Consider the following 20,980-nt stretch of genomic DNA (forward strand, 5'->3'; position numbering starts at 1 on the left):
TTGATCTTCTGAATCGCTTTGCCCAATAGGGACAGTAGCAAATGTGATGCAAACAGAGGCTTGGAAAGTGTTCATGTACTGGGGCTTGCCCCATTTTTTCGTTGCTGGGAATCCTGACGCCACCATATGAAGAAGCCTGGGCTAGCTTATTGGAAGAGAGACCACATAAACACAGGGTCCAGGCATCCTAGCTGAGGCCCAAACAGGCAAATGAAGCCATTTAGCTAGATTACTCAGTTCCTGCTGAGCTGACCTAGACCTGAAGACCCACTCAGTCAAACCACTGAATAAATGTTTGCTATTTTAATTCACGAAGTTTAGGGAGGTTTGTTATATAGCAAACGCTGGTTGATACAAACATCCTGTAGATAATCATTATTTCCTAGAACAATTTCCTAGAATCATACTTTCTGGATCAAAGACTGTGTACACTTGTACCTATTGATTCATATTAACAATAAACTTGTATCAATTTATAAGCCACGAGCGATATCTGAGAGTGCCCATATTCCTCATCTTTGTCAACATTGAACATGAATGTTTCTTGTTATCTTCATGACTACATTATCCATGTAAATTTAATACATAAACCATTGTCCATTTCTTCTCAATTTACAATCAATTTAGAGGGAAAAAAAGATTACTCCTATAGGAAAAGAGCAGACGAGAGGAAAAAATAATAGAATGAGAGAATAAAAGAGGATCAAAGATTATAAACACAGAGGAAAGAAAATAGAATTATAGAATAAAGCAACCTTCAAGCCTCTCATACATAGGGTACCTAACATGTAGTGAAGAATAGTTGTGAGCATAATAAATGATTTAGATCATGAAAGAGGCATGGAAAGGAAATGTCCATTTAGGCCAAGCCTAGTGAAACTGAGAACACTGTAAAAGTAGGTACAGGCTCTTTCATGTGTGGCTGCATTTAATTCTTACGGCAACTCTTTGGGATAGGGATAATTGTTCCCATTTTACACATGAAAAAAATTAAGGGTCAGAGATTTCAAGTAACTTGATAAATATCATACTGCTGATAAAAAATTGAACCCAGATTTGAGTCCAGGTATATCTACCTTAAAACTGATGTGTTTCCCCTTACTCTTCCAGAAAGGTTGTGGCAAAAGACTAGCAACCACTGTTGGGAGGCAATATATCATCCTTTTGATTCATATTACCAAACTGTCCTCCAGAAAGGAGCTAGACCACTTGGGTTTGAATTCCAGCTCTGCTACTTATTAACCATGTGAATTTTAACCTTGCTATGCCTCAATTTCCTTATTTTAAAAAATGGTCTCATAAGTGCCATGAGGGTAAATGAGTACATAGATGTAAAGGATGTAGGACAGTGGCTTGCACATAGTAAAGTGCTGTATAAGCTTGCTATTTCCAGCATGGCATTGCGGTAGCCACGGGACTATTTCTAGTGAGCCCGTTGTCAGGAAGTCCATATACAGTAACTTCGGTTACACTCACATGGACATATCCTGGTAGAATTTCCCATGGAGCAGGACCAACACTGCTGCCATGTTTCCCTTCATCCAGTCTTGTGGGGAGAGGGGGAAGAGGTGAATGCTATGATGCCACGTTGTCACCAGAGTGAACATGAGCAACTCCAGAGACTTGCCACAAGTGGATATCCCAAGGCCTTGGCTGCTGCAGATCCCAGTTTGGCTGGATGTAAAAGCTTCTTGGTCAGGGAATCTGACTATCCTAGACCCCACCTGTCTCCTCTACTATCTGGGTAATAGAACAAGCTTCCTCCAGCCCTTCAATTCTTATTTCTACCTATAGGATTTTAACAACAACAACAACAACAACAACAACACTAGTAGCTGCTAATGTATTGAGTACTATTATGTGCCAGACACCGTCCTAAGCACTTTACAAGTATTATTTCATTTAATTCTCACAACAATCCTTTGAAATAGGTACTATTCTTGTTTCAACTTTACAAGTGAGGAAATTGAGTCTGAATCCAGACTCTTTCATCCTAACTATAATACTGTACTGTCTCCCGTTTCAGAACATGCAGTTTGGGGTGCAAAATGGCAAAGAAAGCAATCCAACATTTCTGGGCCTTATCTATTCATCATCCACCCTTTCTCAGCCACAAGAGCATTCCATGTGAGAACCACCTGCAGCAAGATGTTTGAGAACTGAAGTGAGAGTTAAGAAATAGATTATGGATTTGCCACCACTCCAGGTCTTCTCAGGTCAAATTCATGTACTGTGTCAGGTAGGAGGGTGGAGGATGAGATGAGACACTTTAAAAAACAAAAAACAAAAAAAAACTGTGGTTAAAAAAAAAAAAAAGAAAAACCACCAAGCACTCTTTAGTGCAGCAGACTGCAACACCACCAGGCCTGATTAAGGAATGACAATATGGAAGGCAGATGGCAGATGCATAGATGCCACACTATTGCTTTCAGTTAAATATTGCTTGGTTTTTTTTTTTTCCCCTCGTAAACTTCCCAAATAAAACCGTTTGCTTTCCTCAAGTTTAAAGTGTTAGTAAGTCTTTTCTTTAAATATCTGTGGATGGCTGTTTTTTTCCCTGCCAATTTTTCACCATCTGTAACCCTCTCTTTGGGAGACGATCTGATGACAACAATTATCTTGGAGTGTAAAAGTGCGGTCTTGGAGCAACATGTAAGAGCCGAGTCAGAATGTGGGCTGTGTGTGTGTTGTAATGTGTGTGGCATGTGTGTACTGAACCACAGTGTAGTTTGTGTGTTTGGGGGAGCCTTGTGTATGTATACGGATACATTGTGTGTAAGTAGGCAGTATGTACATTCAGCGAATGTCTTGTGCATGCATGGACTGTGTTTGGGCTGGGTACTTGCTTGCCTATTTTGTGTCTATGTGCTTGCTCTCTGTGTAGATGTCTTGTGGACACCCTGTATGTGGTCGGCTCCTGTTTGCTGCTCTGTATGTGCTGGCTGAAGAGGGGCTGTGTGCACTGCCGAGGGAAGATATTCCTCACTAGGGTATAAGTTCTCAAAGGTGTTTAGAGGAGATGGAGAGGGCCTGCAGTTTGGGAGTTTGGGCCAAAAAATATCAGCAGGGTTTGGGTCTGAGTCAAAGGAATGTAAATTATGAGTGGCTTCCAAGGGTGCTGCTGGGATGGGGTGCTGACCCTGAGCGGGGTCTCCGGCGTTTCTGAACGGCTGCTCGCTCCGGCTGTGGCGGCATATTCGCGCAGCTCAGCGGGTCGGGCCACAGGCTCCCAGCGCGTGGTCTGGGTGCTGCGGATGGCAGCGAGCGGTGGGCGCGCTCCTCCCCTCCCCCACACCCACACCCCCGGGCGCGGCGCCGCGGGAGGCGGGGGTGCTGGGGCAGGCAGGGGAGGCAACGGCCCCGGAGCCAGGGACTGTGGCAGTGGCTGTGATGGCGGGCGGCGGGGTCGGACGGGGGACTGAAGACGCGGCCTGGGCGAGGGCCAGTCTCCGGGGGCCCTGAGGTGCCGCCTGTCCCAACTCCACCATGAACGTCGCGCTGCAGGAGCTAGGCGGCGGCGGCAGCAACGTGAGTAGGGACCCCGGGTTCCAAGACAGAGGCCCCAGGCGGGCGGGTGGGAGGCGGTGAGGCCGAGGGACAGGCGGCATCTGGCAGGGGCTCCGGAGTAGGGGCTGCGTCCTTGAGGTACGGGGATCGGAGGGACCCCAGGCCAGAGAACCGGGCAAGAGGGAAGGGCCTCGCTGCAGGCGGGAGGTGGCCCGGCCGGGCAAGGGGCACTGGGACTGGGCCATGGGCAAACAGCCCTCTCTGCCTGACCTGGGTTGGCGCCCCCGACTGTTTGGCAGATGGTGGAATACAAACGGTCCACACTGCGGGATGAAGACTCACCAGAAACCCCCGTAGAGGGCGGGGCCTCCCCGGACGCCGTGGAGGTGGGCAAGGGGGTTCCGCTTTCCTCACCAGGCCCAAGCCCTGGCATGACGCCTGGCACACCCAGCAGCTCTGGGCTGCCCTGGAGGGTCACCTCCCCCCACCTTTGCTCCATATCTGGCCTCTGCGCTAGGACTATGGTGAGGCGATTCTAAGCTATGACGTTGCACAAAACAGGCTCAAGGCTTAACTCAGCCTGCCTCATTGCCCCTAACCCCAGTAGCATCTTTGCTCCGTGGCTTTGGAAACTGGCTGTGCCTTCACCCTCTGGGAGGACTTATGTGGTCTTGGATCCCCGCTCCCCCCACCTGCAGCTTGCTAGCTCTCTGTCACCCTGTGTTCCCCAGGTAGGATTCCAGAAGAGGACAAGACACTTCTTAGGCTTGCACACCCAGCTGGAGCTGGTCTTGGCAGGTGTCTCTGTACTGCTGGCTGCACTGCTTCTAGGCTGCCTTGTGGCCCTGGGGGTCCAGTATCACAGAGGTAGGTGGGTCCACACCTCTCACCAGCACTCCTAGCTGTGGGGGCTCTGGAGGCTGAAGGGCCTCTAAGATATTCTCTAGTTAGGGCCACCTTTCCCCGGCTTTTCTTTTTCCTCTTAACCTTCCTGCTGTCATGGCTCCTGTCTAAGCATTTGCCTTTCCCAGACTGGCTGACAGCCCCCTATCCCTGTGGCCATGTCCCCTGTCACAGACCCATCCCATAGCACCTGCCTCACAGAGGCCTGCATTCGAGTGGCTGGAAAAATCCTGGAGTCCCTTGACCGTGCGGTGAGCCCCTGTGAGGACTTTTACCAATTCTCCTGTGGAGGCTGGATTCGAAGGAACCCCCTGCCTGATGGGCGTTCTCGCTGGAACACCTTCAATAGCCTCTGGGACCAGAACCAGGCCATACTGAAGCACCTGCTTGGTGAGTGGGCCTGTTAGGGAGGCTCGTACCTAGTATGTGCTTCATATCCAGGACAGGGCTTGGCACTTAGTAGGTACTCAATAAAAGGCCACAAATGAATTAATAAGTGGATGACTGGGAACACTGCTAGGGTAGGGGGCGCATAGAGCAGAGGGCTCCTGAGAGGTGGAGATGGGTTTGGGTGGAGGGCGGGGGAGAAGACCTCTAAATATAATGGAGGGATGCCTCTCTGTATGGTTTGGAGAACTGCTGAGGTGTGGTAGACACCAGAGACTCTGTAGTACTTAGAGACCTTTGAATGCTTGTGGTTTGTGGACAGAGAGAGGAAGCCACACTTTGCTGTTTTCGGCCTGTCTTCCTGGGTCTACATTAGGAAGACTGCCGCTTGAGAAAACAAAGAAGAGGGACCAAGTAAGGGCCCGGGACCCCTCTCAGCAGTTAACATAGTTGCCACTCAGACCTGTATTCTACTCCACAGAAAACACCACCTTCAATTCCAGCAGTGAAGCTGAGAGGAAGACACAACGCTTCTACCTATCTTGCCTACAGGTGGAGCGCATTGAGGAGCTGGGAGCCCAGCCTCTGAGAGACCTCATTGAAAAAGTAGAGTCCTTGGGTGGGCTGCGGGCAGGGGGAGCAGGACGGGAAGAGAATGTGGCCCCAGAAAGTTTTTGGGGGCCCCTGACAAAGGTTCCACTATGGTCTCTATTTAGATTGGTGGTTGGAATGTTACGGGGCCCTGGGACCAAGACAACTTTATGGAGGTGATGAAGGCAGTAGCAGGGACCTACAGGGCCACCCCCTTCTTCACCGTCTACATCAGTGCCGACTCTAAGAGTTCCAACAGCAATGTTATACAGGTACAGGGCTGGGGAAAGGTGGGGAGGGACTTATGGACCATTTACTGAGCCCAGACTCCACTCCCCTATGATAGGCAGGCTGGGGTGGCCCCCCTTGCACAAGAGTCCAGGTTTCGGTGGGGGTGGGCTCAGCCCCTTACCTTGCTGTTTCAGGTGGACCAATCTGGGCTCTTTCTACCCTCTCGAGATTACTACCTAAACAGGACTGCCAATGAGAAAGTAAGGAGCATCCTCAGAACCTCTACCCCTAACTCCTGTTGAGCTAGTCTGATCCATGATTACTTTTCTCTTTGCCCAGGGTAGGGGTGGGTGTTGGTGGTGGTGGTGGAACATGAGCCTGTCCTGTCACCTAGTGAGCGGACTACCCTTCCTTCTTTCTTACTCCCTTCATTCTTTCTTCCCTCCCTCCCTCCTTCCTTCCCTCCTTTCCTCCCTCCTTCCCTCCCTCCCTTCAGTCCTTCCTCTTATTCTCCCAGGAAAATATTTTATAGGCATCTGCTTTGTGTCAATGCAGCGGGAGGAATTCAGAGATATATGTTTCAGAGTCACTGTTACAGGAAGCTCTCAGTGTAGGTGGGATCATGAACCTAGATATCCGAGAATAAGGCTCAAAGAGGGTCTCTGGAACTCAGGAGAGACTCAGATAGCCAGAGAAGTTTTCCTAATGAGATTCAAGCCAGGCTCTGTAGACTATCTATGGGTGGGTGGTAGCACGCTGGGTAAAGAGAACAATTTAAACAAAAGTGTTACAGAAGGACAGGCTAAGATGTGTTTGGACCATGGGAAGGGGTTCAATTTGGCAAAATGTAGAGCTGAAAGCAGCTCAGAGGCTAGAAAAATGTGTAGAATCTAGTTATGAGAGGGACCTGGAATGGCACACCGAGGAGTTTTTGTTGTTGTTGTTGTTCTGGCCTCAGAGCCACTGCACGCTCCAGAGCAGGGAAGGATTGACTAGTGCTTTGAGAAGCCAGTTTGGCTGGGTGTGAAAGTAGATGCCAGAGGGAGCCTGGAGATCAGTTAAGAGTCTCTGCAGTACTTATAGACTCAGCCTATATTTGAGTCTATAAGGACTCAAATCGAGGAGGTGGCAGAGGGAAGGTTAGGAAGGGGAGGATGCAGGAGACATAATCAAATCTGAATGGTGAATTGTTGGTGACTGGATATAGAAAAGAGGAGTAGAGGAGGAAGAAGTGAAGTGAGTTGAGGCTATCAGCCTGAATGGTGGTAGGATGGCAGGGTCCTTAGAGAATTAAGGGTGCCTGTAGAGGGAACCAGCTTAGGGCACAATGGGGCAAAGGAGGCAGTATGATGTCACAGGAAGAGGGAAGACTTTGGACACTGACCTTGATTCCCGGTCCCAGCTCTGCAGCTTGGTACAAGTTGATTTAGCTCTTGGAGGCTGTTTTTCCATCTGTAAAATGGGATCATAGACTCTACCTCATATAGTGTTTGAAGGGACAGGATGCAAGCTATGCTCCTGCATGTGGCAGACACTCAAGGAGTGGGAGTTACTCATTTTAGACATGTGAGTTTGAGGGACCTGGGTACCGTCTCTATGAAGCGGTTATCAGGCAGCTGTGAAAGCTGGATGGAGTTCTGGAGAGAGGGTGAACCTGGAAGGAGCTGTGGGCTTGAGGGACATCTCCTTAGAGATTTAGACAAAGGCTTTAGGAGACATGAGAAAAAGGGGAAGAATAGAGAAAGAAGAGAAGGAGAGCCTTCTTTTTTGAGGGCAGCAAAGGAGACTGGTATGGAGTAGAACAACCAGGAGAGTCATTTATCCTTTCATTCATTCTCACTTACTGGGCAATCCTCAGCCAGATCCTCCTGGAGGCATGTGGTGAACAAGACATTGCCACTATCCTCTAAGTGAGGGAGAAGACATGAAATTACTCGGTAGATCCTGTTTACAGTTTGTGGGACTGTTCTAGAGGAGAAGGATGGCATTCTGAGAGTGAGTGTAACAGGTAGCCAGCCTAGTCCTAGGATGAGGGTTGACTTTAGTGAAGGGAGAGGGTTCTAGACAAAAAGAAAAGCTTATGCAAAGGCTCTGAGGTAGAAAGGAGTATGGCCCATTGATGGACTATAGAGGAAAACAAGTTAGGAGAGAGGTCCAAGTCCTTCTGGACAAATATATAGACTCATTATGCATGAACATTGTGAGCCAAGTTGAGCATTTATCCCAAAAGAAATAGAAACTCAGAAGTGGTGTGAACAGATGTGTGGTTTCGACATCACCTGAGTCAGGGGAGGAGAGAATTTTGAGAGTGCGGAAGAGACCCAGTTTGGCTGTTTGCATGTTGCTGGTTGTCTTGGGCAGTGAGTCTTCTGTGCCAGCATCTAGGGGAAGCTGCAGCACCAAAGGTTCAGATAGGATAAAAACTGAGGAGTAAAGCAAGGTTCAGAAAAGTATCAAAAGTCAGCCTTAAGCTGAAGGCCAGGAGGTAGGGAGAGGTGAAAGGGGTAAGTCAGGTGAGCAGGGTGGAGGTCAAGATCACTGGCTGAATAAATTATCCCCCTTAAGGGCTGGTATTGATACTCAAAACTCTTCCTCTGACAGCAGCAAGAAAAAGGAGAGGTGGAAAAAAGAAAATTTGAAATACAGAGAATGGATATTAAGGGACCTAAAACTTCTCAGTAGAGTGGAAGAGGAGATGGCCTTTGGTGATTAAGGGAGCTCAGGGTGGGGTTTTGGGGCTGGAGTAAGGAATGGTCTCAGAGAGGAGGGCCACAGGGAGTCGATGCTGAGCAGTGCTGAGGACCAGCAGAAAAAATGGTAAGCAGAGGCGGCAGCCAGAATAGACCCTCTCAGCCTTGGGCAGGACTTGTTGTTGGGCTCTGAGGATGACTCTGGTTTTTGACAGGTGCTCACTGCATACCTGGACTATATGGAGGAACTGGGGATGCTGCTAGGTGGACAGCCAGCCTCCACGCGAGAGCAGATGCGGCAGGTGCTGGAGTTGGAGATACAAGTGGCAAACATCACAGTGCCCCAGGACCAGCGGCGGGATGAAGAGAAGATCTATCACAAGATGAGCATTGCAGAGCTGCAGGTGGGGCCTTTGGGGAACAGAGACAGCTAGGAGGGACCAACTCCTGGCACAGACTGCCCAGCTTCTCTTCAGGTCATCTTCCTGAGGCAGCTTTTCCTCCTTTTTTTGCTTTTCTAAGCTTCCTGTTTGCAGCTTTGTTATCTTAGAAAAAAAGTGGTATCCATTTTAGGCTACTTCTCACTGGGCCATCCTTTGGTCCCTTTTATGTTTCCTGGGGGTGCACAGAGTGATCATGTTAGAAACCTATAACATCTTGTATAAGATGTCCACGAAACAATCAGAAGAGATATGGAAGCATCTCCTGAAGGGCTCCCAGGCTCCGTTGTATTAATAGGCAAAGGGTCTGACAGAAGCTAGTGGGTAGGCAGAGAGGCTTGAGATTTTTTTGTTTGTAGGCCTTGGCACCTTCCATGGACTGGCTGGAGTTCCTGTCTTTCTTGCTGTCACCGCTGGAGCTGGGTGACTCTGAGCCCGTGGTGGTGTATGGGACGGATTATTTGCAGCAGGTGTCAGAGCTCATCAACCGCACGGAGCCAAGGTGTGCGGGTGGGGCTCACGGGCTCTGTGCAGGTCCCAGGCAGAAATTGGGCATAAGCAACTGGCACAGACAAATAGAGCAGCATTTGACAAGGCCCTGGACCTTCCAAACATGTAAACAGAATGTCTTTGGGCTATTCTCTTAGGCCAGGGCTTCAGAGGGGAGGGTCTACTTATGACCTGTATTCCCACACCTTGCTCCAACCTAACTTCTACAGGCAGATGTGTGGTCCTAGGGTGAGACAGAGGGTTTCTGGGACAGCTCCCACGTATGCTTCTCAGAACTTCTGCTGCTTGCACATTCATGGAGGTGGGAATAGTAACCCACTTGCCATATCCTATGTTCTGGTCTGGATGCCAGTGTCCTGAACAATTACCTGATCTGGAATCTGGTGCAGAAGACAACCTCAAGCCTGGACCAACGCTTTGAGTCTGCACAAGAGAAGCTGCTGGAGACCCTCTATGGCACTAAAAAGGTGGGCTCTCTTTCTCTGTCCTTACTTTTGGCCCAGTCTAGCTGATACTTCAAACCTACTGTGTGTTGGGTATAGTATGGTATAGTAGGAAGCACAGAATTAGGAATCAAACTGACTTGGGTTCCAACACCAGCTCTTACATTTTTTAGCCTATGGAACCTTAGGCATGTCACTCAGCCTCTCTGACTCTCCATTTCCTGGTCTGTAAAACAGGAATATCTTGCAGAGTTGTCATGAGGACTAAGTTAATGTAAGTGAAGCACCTACCCAAGCATGGTATGTATAGGCAGCACTCAGCTTTGATGATGATGGTGAAGATGATGAATAAATGCAGTTCTTAGTTTCAAGATGCTCCAGTAAGTGAGGAAAGTGGACATGTAAACAACCATATTATATTCAGGGGTGATAAGTGCTCACATTGAGTGAAAGACCTTTGTGTAACAGTACAGAGGTGGGGACAGCACATTCTGCCTGGAAGGCGGGGGGTCGTCAGGAAAGGCTTCTCTGAAGAAATGAAGTTTGAAGAATGACTTCTCCATGAAGACAAAGGAGAAGGGCACCCCAGGCAGAAGAAACAGGATGTGCAAATTCCCAGAGGCCAGAGGGAGTGTGGTGGGTTTGCATGGATTCTGGTATGAGCTTGAAAACAGGGCAGCTGAGAAGCTGAGGAGGGTGAGGAGGGCCTGGGGCATTTCATGAAGGGACCTGAAAGTTGTGGTAAGCAGTCCAAAGCATGAGATGGTTTTAAGGAGAGGAGTAACCCAGTTAGATTTATGTGTTAGGTCATCTTTCTGGCAGCTAAATGGAAGATAGAAGGGAGTAACAGAGGTGGGGACATGAGGATAGAGTCGGAGTGTCTAGTTAGGACACCACGGCTATCTTCAGGCAAGAGATGATAGTGTTGTAGGACATGGAAGTGGCAACGGGGTGGACAGGGGAGAAGATTAAGAAGTAGAGTTTGTAGAAACTGGTGATAGATTGAATGTAGGTGGAGGGAAATGGGGGAAACTGGTGACTCCCAGGTTTCTGGCATGGAGGACTGACTGGATAGAAGACTGAAATGTGGAGCTGAGCAAAGAAATGTCTGGACCCCAGTGGGAGTCTTAGAAACTTAAGAGGAGAGTGCTGAGAACAGAGTGGGCAGCATACATGTTGCTCCTGAAGTTTTGCTGCTGGAGTTGGCACACTTTGTGATGTTACTCCTCATTTTCCTTGGTGTCCAAGAGAGAGACACCCCAAACCTAGGCCTCTGTCGTTCAGAGCCAAGAGGAGCTGGACAGAGAAAGAGACAGAGACAGAGAAAGGCCCTCAGCTTGGAGGAAAGAGCCATCTCTGGGAGGCCTGGCTCTTTGTCCTTTACAGTCCTGCATGCCAAGGTGGCAGACCTGCATCTCCAACACAGATGACGCTCTTGGTTTCGCTTTGGGCTCCCTTTTTGTGAAGGCCACGTTTGACCGGCAGAGCAAGGAAATTGTGAGTCTTCAGGGTTCTTCCAACACTACCCCTTGTTTTAGTTAAAATTCACTGTTCATATTTGTGTGTATGTTTAGGAAAACATCGTGAAGGAAATTCATTAATAAATTAATAGTGATTACTTTGGGTGTGGGGATTATGGAGGATTCTTCTTGTCCTTTAAAATTCTCTGTATTTTCCAAATTTTCCATAATGAGTTTGCTTACTTATTTACATAGAAAAACCATTTATTTATTTATTTATTTATTTATTTATTTATTTGGAGATAATCATGGATGTGCTTAAAGTATTATCTACAAGGATATTTGTGGCAATGTTGTTTATAATAAGGGAGAATAAAAACATCTTAAAGGTCCAATCATAGGGGAATGAAAAAAAACTGTGGGTAAGTTGGACTATGATGCAGCCTTAAAATTGATAATACATCTTTAAGTGAAAAAAGTAAGTTACTATATATAGTAAGGTGTGTGTGTGTGTGTGTGTGTGTGTGTGTGTGTGCGTGTGTGTGTGTATAGTTGTATAAGATAGTTCCATAATACATATGTACATCTGGGCAAGGAAGACACTAGAAGTAAGTAGATAGTCAAAATGTGACCTCTGAGTGAGGGATTCTAAGTAGCCTATTTTCTTCTTTGATTCTTCTCAATTTTCCAGATTTACTGCTCTTAATGCCTTCCCTTCATAATCAGATAAAAAGCAGTGAACTGTTTTTTAATAATAATTTTAACAATTATAATTTAATACTTTTTAAGCATTATAATTTAATAATAAATTATAATATTAATTCAGTTAACTTACCAATTAAATTTTATTAATGAGGAAATGCTGCCCATAGTCCCAGTACCTTCACAAATCATGTTTCCTTCTCATTCTCCCCATATGCTCAGCCTTGTTTCAAGAATCTGGGCACGCCCACATGCTTCCCTGGAAGGACAGGGATGGAGCACAAGGGTGGACAGGGAGAAAGGATTCATTAGAGCGAATGGGAGGCAGATTTGTGCTTCTTCTTTCCCAGGCAGAGGGGATGATCAGCGAGATCCGGGCTGCCTTTGAGGAGGCCCTGGGACAGCTGGTTTGGATGGATGAGAAGACTCGCCAGGCAGCCAAAGAGAAAGTGAGTTGTGGCCAGGGTTGGGGCGCCATCTTGAGGTGGGGATGGAGGATACGATTTTGGGGGAGCCTAGGGAGGGAAACCCTTAACCATGTTCTCCTCAGGCAGATGCCATCTATGATATGATTGGCTTCCCAGACTTCATCCTGGAGCCTAAAGAGTTGGATGATGTTTATGATGGGGTGAGTACCTCTGCTCACCACTTTTGAACCTTAGCATTATTTTCTGGGCTCAGTAATAGGGACTCAAGCACTAGGAGAGAAGGAGGTTCTTGTTGATATTTTTTTTTAAAGGCAATGCAGGCAACTGACAGTACTCAAGTGCTGGCTCTGTGCCAGGCTGAAAGCCTGACAGTAGTACAATGCAGTGTTATCCAGTAGGGATTTGTAGTCAAACCCGAGTTAATCCTGTTTCTACCTCTACCTGTGTAATCTTGGATAAGTTATATAACCTCTCTGGGCCTCAGTTTCCTCATCTGTAAATTAGTGTTGTTGTAAGAATAAAAGGAGGCAGTATGTAAAAAAAAAAAAAAAAGCACCTACTTCATAAGTACTCTTTAAGTATTGATGATTATTTACTAGATATTTTACTCCCACTTTTCAGTTGAGGAAGCTGAGGCTCAGTGGTAATCATTAGCCCAGCTGGGCCTATTATCTTCTTCGACATGTTCTCTTGCTTACTTCCCATCATTTCCATAGTATGAAGTCTCCGAAGATTCCTTCTTCCAGAACATGTTGAATTTGTACAACTTCTCTGCTAAAGTGATGGCTGACCAGCTCCGAAAGCCTCCCAGCCGGGACCAGTGAGAATAGAGGGCCGCAGACACTTGGGGCAGCAAGAGAGGCAGGGGAGATTTCCAGGGCTGGGGCTGGGGGCAAGCTGATCCCAAACCAGAGACACGGGTCCTTGCAGGAGGTAGGTCAGGGCTGCTGGCCTGGGAGGAGCTGCAGGAGAGTCAAGAGCTGCAGCCTCTCTCTCTCTCCTTCCCCCATCCCCAGGTGGAGCATGACCCCGCAGACAGTGAATGCCTACTACCTTCCAACCAAGAATGAAATTGTCTTCCCTGCCGGCATCCTGCAGGCCCCTTTCTATGCCCGCAACCACCCTAAGTGTGTCGGAGGCAGGAGGGACTGGGTGCTGGGAACATGGTGGGCTGGGAGCAGGGCTGGAGGTGGGATCCAGAAGTCCCCCTCACCATGACCTCACTCAGCATTCCTCACCTACCAGGGCTCTGAATTTTGGTGGCATTGGCGTGGTGATGGGCCATGAGTTGACACATGCCTTTGATGACCAAGGTAGAGGCCTATGGAGTTGTCCTCTCCACAGCCTATACTTCCCAGTGGCTTCTGCAAAGCCTTGAGATATTGAGGGCAGTCCCTAGGGACCCTGGAGTCTGTGGATTAAGGTGGATGGGGGAGCTTCTGACCCCAAGGGTTGAGCTCTGGTTTTGGTGGGGTGCAAAGGTTCATTTTCCTCAGGGCGTGAGTATGACAAAGAAGGGAACCTGCGGCCATGGTGGCAGAATGAGTCACTGGCAGCCTTCCAGAATCACACGGCCTGCATGGAAGAGCAGTACAGCCAGTACCAGGTCAATGGGGAGAAGCTCAATGGCCGCCAGACACTGGGGGAGAACATTGCTGACAATGGGGGGCTTAAGGCTGCCTACAATGTGAGTAACCTGGCCAGCCTTCTAGTGGCTGAGGCCCACCCTGAGGTGGGGAGGGTGCTGGGTGGAGGTGGTAGGCAGGCCCTGACAGAACTGTTACCCCTGTACCCAACCCCAGGCTTATAAAGCATGGCTGAGGAAGCATGGAGAAGAGCAGCAGCTGCCAGCTGTGGGACTCACCAACCACCAGCTCTTCTTTGTGGGATTTGCCCAGGTATTGCCCTCCTGGGTGGCCTGGGATCTGCCACTCTCCCTCTCTCTTCTGGGCATGTCATTAGAAGTCTGGGGCATGTAGGAAAGGGACTGGGAAATGGGGCAAAAATTGGGGCGTGGAAAGTGGCCTGGGGAGGCCTCAAGCTCAGAGCCTCTTGGCTGGGGCCCACCAAAGCTTGTGAGGGGGCTTTTGTAGATCTCAAAGGGCAGGGCCCCGTTTGAGGGAGAAAGGGTGGGGAGCAGGATTGATCCTTACCATGTTCCTGTGAGGTGGCTGTGGAGGAGGAAACTAAAGTTCAGGGACAAAGTAGCTGGTCCAGGGCTACTCCAGAATAAAGTAAGTGGCAGAGCGTGACTCGGGCAGGGTCTCCTCCAGGTACTTTGCACTATAGCAGACAGCCTAGGGACTGGGCTTCTTCCCCTCAGATATACCCATCCTGGGCAACCCCATTTCCAGGGCAGCTTTGAAAGGCCTTCAAGGAATTTTGGAGGGAGGGTGCGGTCCCCTCTGTTAGTGCTGACAGCAAGGGGTCAGGACTGAGATGCTGGCTGAGCAACTGCGTTGTCCCTGAGGCCTCCTGAGCTGAGGGGCAGGGCAGTGTTGGTTTGTGTTCCTGGGATGGCTCTGCTGCAGCTAAGTTGTGGCCCTGCCTATACTAGACGCCACATGTCCCCATGTCTGTCCTGGTCCACAGGTGTGGTGTTCAGTCCGCACACCCGAGAGCTCTCACGAGGGGCTGGTGACCGATCCCCACAGCCCTGCCCGCTTCCGTGTGCTGGGCACTCTCTCCAACTCCCGTGACTTTCTGCGGCACTTCGGCTGCCCAGTCGGCTCCCCCATGAACCCAGGACAGCTGTGTGAAGTGTGGTAGACTTGGGTATGGGGAGAAATGGCCAGCTGCTGCTAGGGCCTGGGGAAGCTTGCCCAGCAAAGCTGTTTGCTCTGGAGTTTGGAGAAGGCAAATGCCAACTAGGCTGTGTCCAGCCCCTCCACACAACAGGTGACATGAGTCCCAGTCCCTGCTCAACCACCACATTGTGCCTCTGCTTTGGGGGTGCCCCTGCCTCTATCAGAGCCCCCACTATTCACTATGACATCCTTCCATGTCACTTTGCCTGGAGGAGGCCTGGGTGGTGGTGGAGGGGCACCAGCTCCCACAGGAAGGAGTTAGCCTCTGTGGTCCCAAGCTCACTGGGTTTGGTGGCCATGGGGCCTGCTGAGCCTGCCACACTCTGACCATGCAGGGCCTATGTGGTGTGTCTCCTGTGCTTCTCCTGGAGGCTCATACAGTGCTCACTTGGGAGTGGACTCAGCTTCTTTGAGCAACCCCCTTAGGGGCTGCCTTCCACCCCATGCTCCCCATGCTGCTGCTTCTCATACTACCAACCCTCACTGACAGACCAACTGTGCTCATCTCTTAGTGGAAGCCTGTGGGCCTTTACAAGCTTTCCTGCTGCCTCCTGATTTCCCTGGACTCAGAGGGGAAATGTGTATGTATAGGGAATGCTAGTTCCTATGTCTTGGGGCACACATCTTAGGGGGTGACTGAGTCTCCTTGGACTAAGCAGAGAAACAGAGCAGGGAGAGGAAAGGACAGAGTTTATTTTTACAGGAAGAGGGTGGGGAGGGAGTGGTCTTGGCCCTGTAGGACCCTGTGCCAATAAATAGACACACATCACTCAGCCCGTCTCTTCCTTCAGTCTTGTTTTCATTTATTCATTTACTCATTCCACCAATATTTATTGAGCACCTACCATACACCAGGCATTCTTCTGGACACTCATTTACTCACTAATCAGACAGGAGACTGAGATTTGAAGCCCCAAGAAGACAGAGAAAGAGGCAACATGGAGGAATGGAATTAAGTTGGGTCTGACTGGGTGGAGTACATTCTTTGCTCACTGGTGGCCATAGTCCCATCGCTGGCTATTCTACATCTGAGGGATTTGTCACTGCTCTCACCTGGTGTATGTGGCTGGGCCTGAAACTGCGTCTGCGTAACTACTGGGCCAGGGTTGGCTTGAAAGATGGGTGGCCCTCACCCTACGATGGAGGAAAGCCCTGTCCAAGGAAAGCTCAGCGCACCAGCCTCTGCTTGTGGCGGAAAAGACACACATTTCCCCATGGCCTCAAAGGCTTAGTGCTCCTGAGAGTCACTCATCTCACCTACATACACTCGTTAATGCCTATCAAGTACCAGGCGCAGAGATTACAGATACGGCTGCTACTCTCCAGAGCGAGGGAGGGAAAGAAGTATTTATTGGAAACCTCTTGTTTCAAGCACTTCTGCTAGGTGGCTCATTCTTTATTCATTCATTCATTTATCAATTTATACATTCATAAATAAATTTCTTAAAGTGTCTTGATTATCAACGGGCACTGGTGATGCAAAGATGAATAAGGTGGTTACTTCCCTTGTGATTCTTCTTCTGTTGGCACTTTCACCTTCGTGAGCTCATGTGATCCTCATAACAACATATTTTGTAAGTGCTCCAGTTTCCATTTTACAGATATAACTCTAACCACTTCACTGAAGTCAAAGAGACATGGATTGAAATCAAAGCTCTGATATAGTGAACCTGAGCCTGTTCCCTAACCTCCATGAGCCTCAGTTTCTTTATCTGTAAAATGATAACTAGAGCAAAACAGTGGAAAGAGTCCAGTCTCAGTTCTCTTTAAAACTTAGTGTTCCCCACAGTGGGGGTGTGTTTGTTGAATTTGTAAAGGTAAGAATGACGCTTTGCCAGTGACTGGTGCTGGGGTTCCTAGTCCTGGTGATGGCACTAGCATGTGTCTGGCACTTTGTATCCTGTCCCAGCACCAGACTCTCCCCATAAAGAGCTATATTCTAGCCCCTGTCAAGTTAGTAGCTGCTCAGAAAACAACAAAGTGGCCTCAGGAACTCTAAGACCAAGGAAAGGTATGGCTTGAGCCTCTGAGAGCACAACTCTAGGATGGAGAGCAAAATGAATTGGAAATAGGAAGGCCATTGCATTGGGAAACCTGTTTCTGGCTCTAGCTTTGCCATCCCCTAAATGTGTGACATTAGGCATGACTCATCCCCTTTTTAGGGCTCGTTATCCTTAGCAGTCTGTAAATTAGTGAGTTGGATGAGATGATGTCAGAGGACCAGTTCAGCTTTAATGTTTTAAGAAGGAATTCATGGCTTAGCAAATTCTGAAACTCAAAGAAATATCAAGAACTGATGTGCAAAGTTTCAGTGTTGCATAGAGGATGAGATTTATGTCACATAGCATAACTAGTGAGGAGAGAGGCTTGGTAGAATAAAGCCTTGCCCTTCCCTTGACATCTGATTTCAGAGGCCAACTTAGGATGCTGACCAGCTGGCCACTGTGACATAAAAACTCCGTATTTGCAGAAAGGTCAAAATGTCTACTACTACTAATAATTATTATAAGCTTTCATTTATTGAGTCTCTATTTTGCTTAAGCTCATGCTAAGCACTTTAAAAACATCATCCCATTAAATTCTCACAATAACTTATAAGGATGTTCTATCACCGTCTCTATTTTATAAGTGGAGAAACTAAGGGAAAAGATTACATAATGCCCAATGACAGATAAGTCAAATTTTATTAAAATAATATTTGGGACCCAGATGCTCTTAATTGCCACCATTTAGTCTTCTAAGTCATGACAGAGTTTAGACTCAAGCATAGACATCTCTCTCCTGGGCAATTTCATTGTACTTCCAAGTGAGATCATCACCAGCAGGTGCATTTCCATTTTACCCAGCTCCCCTGGGTCAGCACGTGTGACAATCGGGAAGCTGCAAGAAACCTAGGCACATGTTGAGCTGAAATTAAGCCAGATAGCACCTGTTTGTTGAGTACTCTGTAGGTTCTTAGTTCCAGTGGCAAGGTGAACATCAGGTGACAGAACTTCACCCTTAGTAACCCTACCAAACTGATGAATATGCTTCTGTGATATGCCCTGGTGTGTTAAGAGGGTGATTAAAGGATGGTGCTCCTGGGGGACCACGAGAGCAGTTATTGGTAAGGTGTTGGGCCATACTCTACACCGTCCCATTGGGAAGTTAGAGTAATTCTCATGCACAATTAGGTAACATATGCCAAACAATATGATTTCACACTGGAAATGACAGGCTGGAAGGGAGTCCCCTGTAAAATAAGCACAGTTTCAGTCACTATTGTGACTCATAAATGGAGAACCCAAACACATTCTCAATGCCTAGCTCTGGGCTCCAAAAAAAGTCCCTGCTGGGCCATTATTATACATAAAGATGACCTGAAAAGGAATTCAAGAAATATTTGTCAAGGCCTACAAGGCTGCAACGGGTTGGGTGCTAGGGGCATAAACATGAACAGGACACAGTTTCTGTCCTTCAAGAGTTCAGAGTCTAGGGAGGGAGAGGTATGTATCGAACATGGTGGGAACATAGGGAAGAAATGAATAACTTGATGTGTAGAACAGGAAAACCTTTCTAAATAGGTGACTGGAGTGAAGAGGATGGGAGAATTCGTTAGCTGAAAACAGTGAAGGGTATTCCATACAGAAAGAATAGTAACGTGAAAAGGCTGATCAGCTTGAAGGGCAGGGCAAGTTCAGAAATGGCAAAACGTTTAGGATGATCAGAAGGGGCAGGTGAAAAGGGCATAATGCGAGGCGAGTGTCTGAAGAAGGGAAGTTGTAACAGTATGTATGAAAAGAAGGGATTGGAATATTTGTTATTCTGCAAATTAACAGTAAGAAGGACCATAGTGCAATCTGACTGGAAAATATTGCAGGAAGAAAGTAGCGACCCAGTGAAAATGGGGCAATGGTGTCCTGCTAGGAACACTTCCGGTGTTATGTAAGTGATACTTTGGTTTAAATAGTTCTCAGATGAGTAGAGCCATCCATTAGATGTGTAACTCTATATCTAAGGCCATGAGTTTAGAGGCAGCATGGAAGGCTCGTGGATACAATTTGAAGAAAGGTGGTAGGAAGGGACAGGTGACAAGCCGGGCCTTGATTGGAGAGCAATTTGGCCATAAGGCTGGGAGTTTGGTCAAATGGTAGGAAGACGTGCTTTTGGGAGGGCAATATGATTGAAATGAAGCTTGAGACAGGACATCAATGTTATTTTGAGGCCTTGAAAATAACTGCCAGATATTTGCATTTGCCTAAAGGGCTTTGAGCCTTGAGTGGTTGGAGGTGGGAAGCAGGAAACAATGTTTACCACAGCCCTGCAAATCTGAGGTAGTTGGAAAATGACAACTGCCTGCTTTCCAGTTGCCAGGCACCTAGCTAGGCACTTTATACACACTGTCTTATTTCATTCTCATAACAACTTATGAGAGAGATACTTTATTACCCACATTTCACAGAGGCAGAAACTTGGCTGAGAGAGGTTAGAAAACTTCCCAGTTATCACAACTAATGAAGGGCAGAATATGGTTTTAAAAACCAGATGTGTCTCTCTAGTTTATGTTCTCCCATTCACTCTCAACTTTTTATTCTGAAACATTTCAAGCACACAATAAGTTGAAACATAGTACAATAAACACTCATATACTCTTCCCTGGACTCACCAGCTAGCTATTAATAGCTTTTATACTATATCACCCTATCTCCTCTTAGGTGCTGGTTGGGACAAGACTGGTATAAAAGACAAAATCAGTCAACTGATAGAAGGACGTCATGGAAAAACAAGAGATTTAGGAGAAAGATCTTTAAGATGACTGAAGAAAACATGACAACATATGGACATCTTGAACTTGCTGCAGACAAGGGCTGGGGGAGTCAGTGGCGATGTAAATGCAAAGTTGTCCCCTGAATCCTAGCATTGAGTGGAAAAGAGCAACAGGCTTTAAAATGGGCTTCAGACCTTTACATCTATATGTATACAAATATTTAGCCGACATTCATTCAGTGCTAACTATGCTATGTTAAAGTTTATTTTTTTTTTCCCTTAAACAAACTTTCTGCATTCTTTAATGTCTGAGAACTCATAAGACTCCAGGGGAAACGGTGAGTGTTCTCACCAGATGAAGGGGAGAATTACTTCCTTCTCTCTCAATTCTAGATACATACAATTCAATTGAAGAAGAAACTCTGAGGTTTGCCTGAAACAGTTAAGAGCTCGAAAGACGGAAAGATCAATGTCCATTCAAATCCTGATTCTACTTTTTACTATATTTCTTCTGGAAAATGGAACTTTAGCAAGCTCAAAAGATTGTGAGAACAATATGTAATATTTCAAATCAATCTGGACACATAATCAGTAGTCACACCCCTTCTAAGTCATGATAGGAAGAGGAAGACCAAAAGGCCGGCTGAGGGCAAAGGCCTTGTCTTGTTCTATTTTTAGCTCTGAAACTTAGCACTGGAGCATAAGGCTGTATGTATTAATTTCTACTCTACCCGGCTTCGCAAGTGGAGTTAAGATAGTAGCCATATTCTCACGGTAATATTAGATCACTCTCCTTCGACTGGGGGTGTGGCGGGGAAATGTTCCACAGTGATATGTGGGGCTACACATAGATTATAAAAACTTCATGCAGACGGCAATCAAGCGTCCCGGCTTTCAAGAATCTCATCCACCACTCAGCCAGCTGGGGTGTCACTGTGGATGCTAATCACACAGGTATGAGGAAACTTACGGGTGGTCTCTCAGCTCGTAGTCAGCTCACCTCCTACAGCACCGAGTACACTGGAGTCCCAGATCGTAGTCCGGCGGCATTCCTCCAGGTCAAGAGGCGGCGCTTATGGCGCGCGGGAGGCTGGGAATTGTAGTTTTCGTGCGGCTTCCGAGGGCGGGGGCGAGG

At 47.6% G+C, this 20,980-nt stretch overlaps 1 protein-coding gene and 1 long non-coding RNA gene across 7 annotated transcripts in view; one reads left to right on the forward strand and one right to left on the reverse strand.

Moving 5' to 3' along the window:
* LOC107504917 (endothelin-converting enzyme 2) overlaps positions 1–15,872 on the forward strand; it is a 28,857-nt gene extending 12,985 nt beyond the window's left edge. Inside the window, exons 1-19 of one of the 6 annotated variants that reach the window (XM_016134560.2) lie at positions 3,385–3,528; positions 3,807–3,893; positions 4,239–4,374; positions 4,585–4,800; positions 5,279–5,403; positions 5,514–5,660; positions 5,814–5,879; positions 8,525–8,713; positions 9,109–9,251; positions 9,612–9,726; positions 11,089–11,199; positions 12,215–12,313; positions 12,415–12,492; positions 13,009–13,112; positions 13,309–13,458; positions 13,538–13,605; positions 13,789–13,979; positions 14,095–14,190; positions 14,885–15,779. In XM_016134560.2, the coding sequence (XP_015990046.2) occupies positions 3,487–3,528; positions 3,807–3,893; positions 4,239–4,374; positions 4,585–4,800; positions 5,279–5,403; positions 5,514–5,660; positions 5,814–5,879; positions 8,525–8,713; positions 9,109–9,251; positions 9,612–9,726; positions 11,089–11,199; positions 12,215–12,313; positions 12,415–12,492; positions 13,009–13,112; positions 13,309–13,458; positions 13,538–13,605; positions 13,789–13,979; positions 14,095–14,190; positions 14,885–15,061 (2,340 nt within the window). In that variant the 5' untranslated portion in view covers positions 3,385–3,486 and the 3' untranslated portion in view covers positions 15,062–15,779. Of the gene's footprint in view, positions 1–3,383; positions 3,529–3,806; positions 3,894–4,238; positions 4,375–4,584; positions 4,801–5,278; positions 5,404–5,513; positions 5,661–5,813; positions 5,880–8,524; positions 8,714–9,108; positions 9,252–9,611; positions 9,727–11,088; positions 11,200–12,214; positions 12,314–12,414; positions 12,493–13,008; positions 13,113–13,308; positions 13,459–13,537; positions 13,606–13,788; positions 13,980–14,094; positions 14,191–14,884 lie in introns of those variants that run through there. The other 5 variants (XM_016134561.2, XM_016134567.2, XM_016134563.2 and 2 more) reach the window with 5 other exon arrangements.
* Positions 15,873–17,764: 1,892 nt separating this feature from the next.
* LOC118601687 lies at positions 17,765–20,941 on the reverse strand. The gene is made up of 2 exons (XR_004950510.1): positions 20,816–20,941; positions 17,765–17,990 (listed from the first exon to the last, which is right to left on the reverse strand). It is a non-coding gene; the product is annotated as an uncharacterized LOC118601687 (long non-coding RNA).
* Positions 20,942–20,980: the final 39 nt, after the last annotated feature.

Source organism: Rousettus aegyptiacus, unplaced genomic scaffold (assembly GCF_014176215.1).
Source record: "Rousettus aegyptiacus isolate mRouAeg1 unplaced genomic scaffold, mRouAeg1.p scaffold_m13_p_4, whole genome shotgun sequence".
Classification (NCBI taxonomy): Eukaryota; Metazoa; Chordata; class Mammalia; order Chiroptera; family Pteropodidae; genus Rousettus; species Rousettus aegyptiacus.